The 13805-nt window shown below is 43.7% G+C and overlaps 1 protein-coding gene across 1 annotated transcript; it reads right to left on the reverse strand.

Annotated features, from left to right (window-relative positions):
* Positions 1 to 8956: 8956 nt before the first annotated feature.
* marchf5l (membrane-associated ring finger (C3HC4) 5, like) lies at positions 8957 to 13142 on the reverse strand. Its single transcript, XM_014128282.2, has 7 exons — positions 13001 to 13142; positions 12467 to 12553; positions 12089 to 12291; positions 11771 to 11901; positions 11392 to 11566; positions 9950 to 10116; positions 8957 to 9817 (listed from the first exon to the last, which is right to left on the reverse strand). Exons 2-7 carry the CDS (start codon positions 12493 to 12495, stop codon positions 9641 to 9643), a joined length of 882 nt encoding a protein of 293 aa, XP_013983757.1. The 5' UTR covers positions 12496 to 12553; positions 13001 to 13142; the 3' UTR covers positions 8957 to 9640.
* Between the last annotated feature and the right edge of the window lie 663 nt (positions 13143 to 13805).

Consider the following 13805-nt stretch of genomic DNA (forward strand, 5'->3'; position numbering starts at 1 on the left):
GTCTATGACTTGGGTGGCTGGAGTCTTTGTCAATTTTTAGGGACTTCCTCTGACACCGCCTGGTATAAAGATCATGGATGGCAGGGAGTTCGGCCCCAGTGGTGTACTGGGCTGTACGCACTGCTCTCTGTAGAGCCTTGCGGTCGGATGCCAAGCAACTGCCATAGCAAGCAATGATGCAGCCAGTCAAGATGCTCTCAACAGTGCAGCTATAGAACTATTAGAGGATCTGAGGGCCCATGACAAATCTTTTCAGCCTCCTGAGGGGTAAGAGACATTGTCATGCCTTCTTCACGACTGTGTTGGTGTGTGTGGACCATGTTAATTCCTTAGTGATGTGCCAGGTTTCAAACCAAAACCCTCACAGTGTGGTACATTCCTGTTTGCGGATCACTAAGAGAGGGGCCTTTGACATAATAACACACTGAACTGAAATACAAACGCAACATGTAAAGTGTTGGTCCCATGTTTCATGAGCTGAAATAAAAGATTCCAGAAATGTTGCATACGCACAAAAAGCTTATTTCTCGCAGATTTTGTGCACAAACTTGTTTACATCCCTCTTAGTGCACATTTCTCCTTTGCCAAGATAATCCATCCACCTGACAGGTGCTGCATATCAAGAAGCTGATTAAACAGCATGACCATTACACAGGTGCACCTTGTGCTGGGGACAATAAAAAGCAGTTGAAAATGTGCAGTTTTTTCCACACAACACAATGCCAAAAATGTCTCAAGTTTTGAGGGAGTGTGCAATTGGCTTGCTGACTGCAGGAATGTCCACCAGAGCTGTTGCCAGGGAATTCAATGTTAATTTCTCTACCGTAATGCCGTTTTAGAGAATTTGGCAGAACATCTAACCAGCCTCACAACCGCAGACCACGTGTATGGTGTCGTGTGGACAAGCGGTTTGATGATGTCAACGTTGTGAACAGAGTGCCCCATGGTGGCAGTGGGGTTATAATACGGGCAGGCATAAGCTCCGGACAACAAAGAAAATGGCATTTTATCGATGGCAATTTGAATGCAGAAATAACGCGAGTAGGGCCTAATGAATTGAATTCAAACTAACTCAGTAAAACCGTTCAAATTGTTGCCTGTTGTATTTAGATTTGTGTTCAGTGTAGATACTAAAAACAGGCTAGAGACTTACTGTAAAGAACTACATGATAAAACAGTAATTATCCAGTGATGAGATAATCAGATACAGCACCATGTGATGGGAATCCAACACCAGCCATGACATGGAGAACATGGCCCATGTAGACCAGTGTACATTGCCACGAGCAGCAGAATGAACCGCAGATAAGAACAAGGCAAGACTGTGCACTCACAGCGTATCTGCGCATGTGAACGGTGCATTTCACGTTGCTGCCACGTGAGAGCTGCGGGACCAAAACAGCGGAGAAGTTTAGCCTCTTGCCTCAAATTCTTAGTTGGAATGGAAGTCGGCCCTACTCGGTTGCTTACTTTGTGCACCGCTGAATCTATTTTTAAAAATACATCCAGTATTTTAAATACGTGGGACCTTTTTTCAACATTACAAACAAACGTTTGATACATTCCTGTGTGTCTGAGACCAACCTGGTACTCATTTCTATCAAGGCATAAGGCGAGACCCAGATGCAGACACAGGAGGCAGATGGTTGGAGTCTTACAATGTTTATTCATCCAAAAAGGGGTAGGCAAGAGAATGGTCGTGTACAGGCAAAAGGTCAAAACCAGTAGGTCCAATAGGCACCGAAGGGCAGGTAGATTCAAGGGCAGGCAGGCGGGAAAGTAGTCCAGACGAACTGGCACAGAGAGACAGGAAACACAAGGATAAATACACTGGGGAAAACAAGTGACACCTGGAGGGGGTGGAGACAATCACAGGGACAGGTGAAACAGATCAGGGCATGACAATTTCACATTCTCTGCTCATCAACCGCTGCTCTCAGACAAGGCCAGGGAAACCAACATACTGTCTAGGAGTGGTAACTAAGTACAGCAAAAAAAAGTATTTGTTCATAACTTACTTGCCTAGTTAAACAAAGGTTAAATAAATAAATAAAATAAAAAACACCAATATAAAGTGTCTTAAATATGGCGTTGGCCCATCACGAGCTAGAACAGCTTCAATGCATCTTGGCATAGATTCTACAAGTGTCTGGAACTCCAGTGGAGGGATATGTCACCATTCTTCCACAATAAATTCTATCTGAATCTACCTTTAGAAATACATCTAGTTTTTTAAAATACATGTGGGACCTTTTTTCAACATTACAAACTAACGTGTGTAGATCCTAGATCTGATACATTCATGTGTGTCTGAGACCAACCTGGTACTCATTTCACATTCTCTGCTCATCAACCGCTCAGACCAGGCCAGGGCAACCAACATACTGTCTAGGAGGGGTAACTAAGGACAGCGCAGCTCTGACTTGGTGGGTGTGGCCAACAGGAAACGCACACACTCCTTCCTGGTTAGAGGGGAATGGTCATCAGCAGGCTGGGAACTCTGGATAGGAGACAAGATGGTTCAGTGAGGACACATACAGGGATCGTGCGCACCTACAGCATTCAAGACACATACAGGCACACACACACCTTGATCAGGGTCTCCAGTTGCTCAGCTGATCGATGCCGAAGAACCGAGCCTCCTCCAGGACTGATACAGATGTGTGTGTGTGTGTGGTACCCAATGGGTTGATGATGAGTAGTCCGTATCTCAGGTAATTGAGGATGGGCTCAAAGTAGTCTGGACTATTGTCTATTAGATAGGCACCCCCCTCTCCAATTCCTCATTTGTCAGTGTGCATGAAACGCATGGTGGGAAGAGAGAGTGGTTGTCATGGTTACCGTGTGGTGGTGAAGCAGCAACACCCGACATTGAACATCAGCCAATCAGTGTGAGCCTGGAATCTCTCTGGACCGCCAGGACTATCCTGAGGATCTGCACACAGATATCATACAAATATCTAGTACAGTGCTGTAAGGGGTGCATACTGGCGGCAGAGAAATCAGACGCAGGAGAGCAAAAACTGTGTTTCTAACGGCGCAGTTTAATAATAAAAACCACCGGAAAACAGAACAATCAATAAATGGGTACAAAACCCGACGCACACTAGACATAACGTGCACAAGCACTTACAATAAACAATACCGGACAAGGACATGGGGGGAACAGAGGGTTAAATACACAACATGCAATTGATGGAATTGAAACCAGGTGTGGGAAGACAAGACAAAACAAATGGAAAATGAAAGGTGGGTCGGCGATGGCTAGAAGACCGGTGACGTTGACCGCCGAACGTCGTCCGAACAAGGAGAGGGACCGACTTCGGAGGAAGTCGTGACAAGTGCCTTCAGAAAGTATTCACGCCCCTTGACTTTTTCGTTGTTGTTACAGCCTGAATTTAAAATGGATTAAATTGAGATTTTTTTTTACACTAGACTACACACAATACCCCATAAAGAGAACGTTTTTAGAAATGTATTAATAAAAAAATGAAAAGCTGAAATGTCTTGAGTCAATAAGTATTCAACTCCTTTGTTTTGGAAAGCCTAAATAAGTTCAGGAGTGAAAAAGTCACATAATAAGTTGCATGGACTCACTCTGTGTGCAATAATAGTGTTTAATTAACCTTATTTTTTATGACTTCCTCATCTCTGTACCCCAGACATACAATTATCTCACCCTCAGTCGAGCAGGGAATTTGATTTGATTTGAATTTCAGGTTTTCCAATGCCTCGCAAATTAGGGCACCTATTGGTAGATTGGTAAAAAAATAAATAAGAAGCAGACATATAATATCCCTTTGAGCATAGTGAAGTTATCAATTACACTTTGGATGGTATCAATACACCCAGTTACTACAAAGATACAGGCATCCTTCCTAACTCAGTTTCTGCAGAGGAAGGAAACCGCTCAGGGATTTCACTATGAGGCCAATGGTGATTTTAAAACCGTTACAAAGTTTAATGGTTGTGATGTGAGAACTGAGGATGGTCAACAACATTGTAGTCACTCCAAAATACTTACCTAAATTAGTGTAACGAAAGAAACCTGTACAGAATATAAATATTTCAAAACATTTTTCCTGCTTACAACAAGGCACAACACAGCACAGCACCGAGAACCACTCTTCATATTTTCAAGCATGATGGTGGCTGCATCATATTTTAGGTATGCTTGTCATCTTTCTTTACCAAGACGACATTGAATGTTCCTGAGTGGCCTAGTTACAGTTAACTTAAATTGGCTTAAAAATCTATTGCAAGACTTAAAGGGCTTTCTAACAATGATCAACAACCAACATGACAGAGCTTGAATTTTGTAAAGAATAATGGGCAAATGTTGTACAATTCAGGTGTGCAAAGCTCTTAGAGACTTACCCAAAAAGACTCACAGCTGTAATCACTGCTAAAGGTTTTTCTTATGTATTGTCTAAGAGGGATGATTACTTATCTAATCAAGATATATTAGTGTTTTATTTATTTTTATAACTTTTTAATAAATGTTAGCATTGTAACGTTAATCCCACTTTGTAAAACAACAAAATGTGGAACAAGTCAAGGGGTGTGAATACTTTCTGAAGGTACTGTATCTTCTTCCCGGAGGCCTTTGGTTAACACCCTGACGCTAGGTCTTGACGCGAACACGCATCGCTTGAGGTACTGTTTTGGAAACATTAGGAACGTACCTTTCATATCAGCGAGAAATAATACAAAAATGAATGAGGTTAAATTACTACACACCTTTATAGGGTTAGTGTTCCCTCATGGTCATATCTCTATGTTACAGCGCATGTTTAAGGAAGACAGGCGTAAGACTTAGCCTTCTAGCTAATTAGCCTTCTAGCATGCTCCGAACATCTGTGTGTGACGGAAGAAGACCTCCAGAAACGTGTTGTAACTGAAAAATACTGTCGCCTGCAACTGTGATAAAGCTGGGTAAAACAGTAAGTGTGTATTTTGCATTTGTGAAATTATTTTGGATGTGATATGAAAGTAAAGGGCTTGATGTTTCTAGAACAATATCGCAATTGAGAATCGATTCATGTTTAAATGCAATATTTGGCTGTTTTGACTGCCAGAGCCAGTCTACCTCTGAAAATAACATACACTACATGACCATAAGTATGTGGACACGTGCTCGATGAACATCCCATTCCAAAATCTTGGACATTAATATGGAGTTGGTCCTCCCCTTTGCTGCTACAACAGCATCCACTCTTCTGGGAAGGCATTACACTAGATGTTGGAACATTGCTGCGGAGACTTGCTTCCATTCAGCCACAAAAGCATTAGTGAGGTCGGGCACTGATGTTGGGCGATTAGGCCTGGCTCTCAATCGACATTCTAATCATCCCAAAGGTGTTCGATGGGGTTGAGGTCATGGCTCTGTGCAGGACAGTCAAGTTCTTCCACACCGATCTCAACAAACCATTTCTGTATGAACCTTTCTTTGTGCGTGGGGAATTGTCATGATAAAATCAGGAAAGGGCCTTCCCCAAACTGTTGCCACAAAGTTGGAAGCACAGAATCGTCTAGAATGTCATTGTATGCTGTAGCTTCCCTCCAATGGAACTAAGGGGCCTAGCGAAAAGCATGAAAAACAGCCCCAGACCATTATTCCTCCTCCTCCTTATGCCTTGATAGAAATTAGTACCAGGTTGGTATCAGACACACAGGAATGTATCAAAACTGTACAGTTGGCACTACGCAATCGGACAGGTAGCGTTCTGCTTTTTTGATTTTTGATTTGTCAGTCGAACTGCCAGATGGTGAAGCGTGATTCATCACTCCAGATAACGCATTTCCACTGCTCCAGAGTCCAATGGCGGCGAGCTTTACACCACTCCAGCCAACGCTTGGAATTGAGCATGGTGATCTTAGTCTTGTGTGCAGCTGCCATGGAAACCCCTTTCCGTAATTTTGATTAAGACATTAAATGAGTGAGCAACAATGGACGTAGTCAATGAAACTATGTGTTCAGCACTTTTGAAATGTACAGCGACAGAATGCAGAACATGGGCTGCTCTTACAGTATTTTCCCTGTACACCAAATCAGAACCATAGGATGAATAAAGAGGGCATATAAGCAGACAATGAAACCTCTTACAATATTAGATGATGCCATTTCTCAAAAACAGGTTATAGGCTACATGTGCATCACCACCGAGTCAGAACAGTCACGTTAGGCAAAATGAAGAGGTGAAAATAGACAAAAATATAAGGGTGAGGCACATTGGCTACTAACAGCTTACTACACAACTTACACTTAGTATTACTTTCTTAGCTACAGTATACACATCTCTCTTGCATATTACATAATTTACGCAACAGCATACAACACATTTTTGGACTCACCTTGACTTGTGATGTGCTCACTTAAACATAAAGGTGGCATGGCGGTTTTGTCATCAAACTTTGTCATCAAAGTCTGACATTCTCTGGATTTATGGTGGGAACTCTGGGGGAAAAAAAACACACAGCCACTCCATTGAATAGCAGGCTACTGGTTGCTTTGCACTGCTGGAAGTTGGCAGTTAGCCACTGATTCATTCCAAACGACTCATTGTTGAATTTGTGATTTCCAACTTGTTGTGTAATGTTTATGTCCAATGGCCGATGAGCACCGATACATTTTATCTATAATTTCTCTTCATTATTTCTCTTCACATGATGATGACTGCTAGCTAAAACTTTGAAAGTAAGATGTTGACATGATCAGTCCCATCAAAGCTACTGTACAAAATGAGGTGATTTGACGTCATTTTATCTGTGGCCAATGACCTTGAGACTTCTTGGAAGGTCACTTGTAATAAACTCAGCAAAAAAAGAAATGCCCTCTTACTGTCAACTGCGTTTATTTTCAGCAAACTTAACATGTGTAAATATTTGTATGAACATAACAAGATTCAACAACTGAGACATAAACTGAACAAGTTCCACAGACATGTGACTAACAGAAATTGAATAATGTGTCCCTGAACAAAGGGCGGGGGGTCAAAATCAAAAGTAACAGTCAGTATCTGGTGTGGCCACCAACTGCATTAAGTACTGCAGTGCATCTCCTCCAAATGGACTGCACCAGATTTGCCAGTTCTTGCTGTGAGATGTTACATAACTCTTCCACCAAGGCACCTGCAAGTTCCTGGACATTTCTGGGGGGAATGGCTCTAGCCCTCACCCTCCGATCCAACAGGTCCCAGACGTGTTCAATGGGATTGAGATCCGGGCTATTCGCTGGCCATGGCAGAACACTGACTTTCCTGTCTTGCAGGAAATCACGCACAGAACGAGCAGTATGGCTGGTGGCATTGTCATGCTGGAGGGTCATGTCAGGATGAGGCTGCAGGAAGGGTACCACATGAGGGAGGAGGATGTCTTCCCTGTAGCGCACACTGTTGAGATTGCCTGCAATGACAACAAGTTCAGTGGTGTGTTTGTGCCCATAAGCGACTTTGTAGCTGGGGATGTCTGGTGAGGACCTGCCTTACAACAGGCCTACAAGCCCTCAGTCCAGCCTCTCCCAGCCTATTGCGGACAGTCTGAGCACTGATGGAGGGATTGTGCGTTCCTGGTGTAAGTCGGGCAGTTGTTGTTGCCATCCTGTACCTGTCCCACAGGTGTGATGTCGAATGTACCGATCCGGTGCAGGTATTGTTACACGTGGTCTGCCACTGCGAGGACGATCAGCTGTCTGTCCTGTCTCCCTGTAGTTCTGTCTTAGACGTCTCACAGTACGGACATTGCAATTTATTGCCCTGGCCACATCTGCAGTCCTCATGCTTCCTTGCAGCATGTCTAAGGCACGTTCACGCAGATGAGTATCTTTCTTTTGGTGTTTTTCAGAGTCAGTAGAAAGGCCTCTTTATTGTCCTAAGTTTTCATAACTGTGACCTTTAATTGCCTACCGTCTGTAAGCTGTTAGTGTCTTAACGGCCATTCCACAGGTGCATGTTCATTTATTGTTTATGGTTCATTGAACAAGCATGGGAAACAGTGTTTAAACTCTTCACAATGAAGATCTGTGAAATTATTTGGATTTTTATGAATTATCTTTTAAAGACAGGGTCCTGAAAAAGGGCTGTTTCTTTTTTTGCTGAGTTTGTAACTCTGGCAGGATACAAAGGGCTGAAATTTTGGATGTCTACCCTTACTAAGGACATAAACTTCGCGATGACGTAGTGTCCCCATGAGTGACAGAACACTGAGCCAATCATGGCGTAATGCTCCTATTTTTTTACTGGCTCGCCCCACCACCACAGAAAGCACTGAGCTAGGCTGAAACACCTGCATTTTGGAGCTTCCTTACTCAAGAAAACAAAAATGAGACCGTGTGTATGTTATATTTTTTACATTGTTTGCAAACCTATATGTGACACGTATTAATGCCAAAATAACATGCAAAACAGGCAAGTCCCTCCCAAAAAAATATTTATATATTTTTTTGCTAAAAATGTGGGTCTCAAAACATGAAAGGCTCTGATTTAGCTTATTCATAATGAATTCATCATTAACGTTTGGTTCATGCATGTGACCGACCAATACCTCACGAGGCTTCTTCTCTCCAAGCTGAGACCTTGAAACCGAGATATCCCTTTGTTCTGGGCGTACTGCCAAATTGCTTAGACTGATAGTGAAGATTCCTCCCAGGCACGATCAATCAGTCACTTGTATGAACCCAGTCAAATTGGTTATTGGAAAAGCACAAACATAAAACGTTGCTTCACAAAGTGTTGCAATAATGTCAGCCAATCAGCGATCAATGAGTAAATGTTGTCCAATTGCAACGGAGGCAGTAACTCACATGGACTTACCGAGATGGCATTGGTCATCATTTGTACCCCTTGTTTCCTCACTTAAAGTTCTACACCTCCCCTACTATCAAACTTACCTACCTCTGGCTGATGAGGCACTAAGGGAAAGTAGAAGTCATCCCACTTCAATAATAACAGAGAGAATGTAGTATTTAACAATCAAATCACTTTATTAGCTAATTCATTCTTACAGGCAAATAAAATAGCAAGGGTTCTAAAACGTAGACCAGGGGTGTCGAACTCCTTTTACCCCGGGGGGCGTGTTCGGTCTTCAACAAAGACAGCACTAAAAATTGGTTATATTTCCTTGTAGTAAAAACGTGCAAAAAATTATTCTTATATATTTTTAATATATACTCAAACCACCCACGGGCCAGATTCGACCCCCTCGCCGGCCAGATCCGGTCCGCGGGCAGTATGTTTGACACCCCTGGTGTAGACGCGCGTGCGCTCGCACGCACGCACGCACGCACGCACGCACGCACGCACACACACACACACACACACGATTGGGTGGATATCTTACAATGAAATACCAGAGCATGGTTGAGTTCAGGAGACACCAATGGGAGTTAACACTTTCAAAGAAAAAACGTACAATTGCATTTCTATTTGACAAGTTATCTGTTTGGAAACACACCTCTTAAACACACCCCTTGTCTGAGTAAAATAAAACAACATTGTGCTTGATTGCAGGTTTCTCTTTGTGTGATGTCAGGAAACAGAGAGGATTCTGGGAGGCTGTCAATGGGTTCTGCTCCAACTAATTATATCGCCGCTCTACCTCTCCGTCCCTCCTTCGCCCTCTAGGGTTAGGGGGAGTGTTGTGTTCACTCGTTTCCACTATCCTCTGTGTCGTCCTCTCCTCCCTCGCTCCGTCCCTCTCCATCTATGTCCCTCTCTCTCACTGGGTAGTTGAGGATGTGGCGGTTGGCCTGGGTGAGGTACTGCTGCTGTTTGAAATACACCTTCAACACTCCCTTCATCACCACAAATGCTATACCACCCTACAATACAGAGGGAGAGAAAGAGGGAGAAAAAGAGAAACATAAAACACCTGCCACCCCAGACATACTGTACACACACACACACACACACACACACACACACACACACACACACACACACCACCCCCTCACCAGAACGGTGCGTTGCAGAGACGAAAGTACCCTGCTGAAGATCAGTCGTCCCACCAGGCTGGCCACGGAGGGGAAGATGAGAGCTCCACACAAAGTACGGGACACTGACAGGTGGTCCCCTCCATTACTCCCATCAACTGGCACACGGGGCAACGGACGCCCTATACCTGTATGGGATGGGGGTGAGGGGAGGAGAGAGACAAAAAGGAGAGTTAAAAAAAAAAAAAATGTGTCAAGTGAATTTCATTTGCAGAATGTACCACAGCGCCTTTGGAAAATATTCAGACACCTTGAATTTTTCCACATTTTGTTATGTTACAGCCTTATTCTAAAATTGATTAAATGTTTTTCTTCCCCCTCATCAATCTGCACAAAATACCCCATAATGACCAAGCAAAAACAGGTTTCTGTAGCATTGAAGGTCCCCAAGAAAACAGTGGCCTCCATCATTCTTAAATGGAAGAAACTAAGCAATCTGGGGAGAAAGGCCTTGGTCAGGGAGGCGACCAAGAACACGATGGCCACTCTAACAGGGCTCCAAAGTTCCTCTGCGGAGATGGGAGAACTGGCCAGAAAGACAACCATCTCTGCAGCACTCCACAAATCAAGCCTTTATGGTAGAGTGGCCAGGCGGAAGCCATCCCTCAGTAAAAGGCACACCTGACAGCACTCTTGGAGTTTGCCAAAAGGCACCTAAAGAGTCACTGGTGTGATGAAACCAAGATTTAAGTCTTTGGCCTGAATGCCAAGCGTCATGTCTGGAGGAAACCTTGCACCATCCCTACGGTGAAGCGAGGTGGCGGCAGCAGCATCATGCTGTGGTGATGTTTTTCAGCGGCAGGGACTGGGAGACTAGTCAGGATCAAGGGAAAGATGAAAAGAGCAAAGTAAAGCGAGATCCTTGATGAAAACCTGCACCAGAGCGCTCAGGACCACAGACTGGGGCGAAGGTTCGCCTTCCAACAGAACAACGACCCTAAGCACACAGCCAAGACAACGCAGGAGTGGCTTTGGGACAAGTTCTTGAGTGGCCCAGCCAGAGCCCGGACTTGAACCCGATCGAACATCTGTGGAGAGACCTGAAAATAGCTGTGCAGCAACGCTCCCCAGCCAACCTGACAGAGCTTGAGAGGATCTGCAGAGAAGAATGGGAGAAACTACCCAAATACAGGTGTGCCAAGCTTGTAGCGTCATACCCAAGAAGACACTGTAATCACTGCCAAAGGTGCTTCAACAAAGTTATGAGTAAAGGGTCTGAATATTTGTATATATTTGAAAACATTTCTAAAAACCTGTTTTTGCTTGTGTCATTATGAGGTATTGTGCGTAGATTGATGAGGAAAAAACATTTAATCAATTTTAGAATAAGGCTGTAACGTAACAAAATGTGGAAAAAGTCAAGGCATCTGAATACTTTCCGACTGCACTGTATGTGTGTGTACCTGGCACTAGCAGCTGTAGTTTAGAGGAGTGTCTCTGCCACAACCTCAGTATGTAGTCCTCCCAGCGTATCATCTTGCCCAGGACCAGCATCACAGGGATGGTAGGTAGACCCATCAGGAGGAACAGAGGGTCAGCTCTCTCCATCACATCCAAGCCCTTCTTATGGCCTACCACCTGCAGAAATAGGGGGAGGAGGGAGAGGGAGGGAGATAAGGAGGGAGGGAATTGTGAATCTCGTGTTCTGGGTTGCATTGGCGTTCGCAATGGATTCACTGAACTAGTTAGTAAGTTAGTGTTAGTTATGGTCAAAGGTTATGGGGTCTAGGGCAAGGGTATAATGGTTTGAGGTTCAGGGGTCAGGAGTAGAGGGTCATGTACCTGCATGACAGTCACAGCTCCATAGGTGACAGCTGACCAATACACTGTCCCCACCACCACCCCAGCAGCAGCGAACGGACTGGCCCGCGACAGAGCCCTGTCCACCTGCTGGAGGAAGTACACCAATGGCCCTGGAGTGGGGGACAGACAGACATATACACAGTCAGTAAAAAAGGGGGGGGCAGAGACATATACATAGTCAGTAAAATACACACACCTGGACAGAAGACACTAAAGAGTAGAACTACCTTGTGTGTGTGCATGTGGGCTGCAAGTTGCCCATATCAGGAAAGACTATACTCTGTGTGTGTCAGTTACCCATCTTGGGGAAGACGATGCTGTACTCTGTGCCACACTGAGGGCAGCTGACAGCTCCTCCACTGTTTCCTTTCTGCTTCTCATCGAGCCAGCGCTGCAGGCAGGCCTGGTGGATCCACTTGGTACAGCCTTTACACCTGCAGGGGCTCACCCACTCTGCCACGCGGTCCTCTCTCTCTGTCGCAAAACACACCCAGCAGTGCCTGGACACACACACAGTGGGAGACACAGGTGAATACACACAGACAAAGGTGAACACACACACACACACCTGTCTCTTTCTCTCTCTTTCTATCCCGCTCTCACACACACACACACACACACACACACACACACACACACACACACACACACACACACACACACACACACACACACTTCTCAGGGGGCTCCTCTACACAGGCCATGTTGAGTCCGTTCAGTTCCTCTAGGTCCCTGTCTCAGCATGGGCCAGCCAGGAAGGACCTACACACAAACAGTCATTTTCACTTTCTCTACATCCTGCATCTGGTTAAATTACAGACAACATTTACCAACTGCCTGTATTAGCTTGCTTCTTCTACATTCAACTAACTCACTTTTGTTTTGGCCAAACTTGTAACTAATTTAGCTGTTTCAGCCATGCCAAACTGACATGCCCCAGTCAGTGAACAACTGCAAGCTAATCTGAGATAACGTTAGCTAGCTAATGCTGTGATGCTGGTTTTCTGTGTTTTAGTTAGATCATAAAATGACATGTCGTCCATACAGTTTCCCATTAAAACGTTTTAATCGCTTTGTGAATTTTGCTAAGGCCGAGATTGCGTCAAGTATATAACGTTACTGTTAGTAGACTAGCAAAATAGTTTAGTAACGTTAGCTATGGAGGAATTCATAACTTCTAGTTGTTGAACAATGACAGTGGTTTCTCACCTCAATAATGCCTCTATATAAATACCCCGATGTCAGTTTTAAACTAGCTGAATGACAAGAGAAGAGTTTTGATCGCTAAATAATCTTCGTCAATTGTCACCACCATAAAGCAGACAAGAATAATAAAGTACTTCCGGGTCACGTATTTTTGGAATCCTTCAGAATAAGAGTAACGTCCTGTATACTTTGTAGCTTAATTAATAATTAGAGCGAAATTGTGCAGAATTATATATATATATATATATATATATATATATATATATATATATATATATATATATATATATATATATTATACTAGCTATCATACAAAGAATACTTTCAAGTATTTATATTACATATTATGGGATAATTATTTTTATAAATATTAAGCCTAAATGGTGAACAATATTTTTTGTGCATGCACAGTGCACGGTGCACGCCTATCATTTAGAGAACCATACACAATTTCCTGTAGGTTGTGTTGCAGTAAATGGAGGTTCCATTCTACTTAGGAGCACTTCTCGTTTCCAAATCAACAGAGTTACACCCAGAGGAGCGTCACTGCTTGTTTTTCGCCCCTTCAAGAGAGTCCAATCAGCTGAAATCCAGTTGTTTTTTCATATCGGACATAAATATTGCACTGTACATAATCGTTTGGGTGTCCATAAAACCAGAGGCCTACTTACTAGAGTCCCTAATATACAAAACAGATAAGTTTGAACAAAAAGTTTGCGTAGGGCCCCTGAACACTATATGGTACAAACAGCACTGTAAAGGAAAAACTATTGTTTGTGTAAAACCAGGGTCCAGTCTACACTTTTGT

This window comes from Salmo salar, chromosome ssa11 (assembly GCF_905237065.1).
Source record: "Salmo salar chromosome ssa11, Ssal_v3.1, whole genome shotgun sequence".
Classification (NCBI taxonomy): Eukaryota; Metazoa; Chordata; class Actinopteri; order Salmoniformes; family Salmonidae; genus Salmo; species Salmo salar.

Coding starts and splice junctions, on each gene's coding strand:
- marchf5l (XM_014128282.2), bottom strand. CDS start 12,495: ATGGCCTGTGTAGAGGAGCCCCCTGAGAA. Junction 12,292..12,466: donor GTAGAGGAGCCCCCTGAGAA/GTGTGTGTGTGT, acceptor GTGTGTGTCCAG/GCACTGCTGGGTGTGTTTTG. Junction 11,567..11,770: donor GAGCTGTGACTGTCATGCAG/GTACATGACCCT, acceptor CTATTTCTGCAG/GTGGTAGGCCATAAGAAGGG.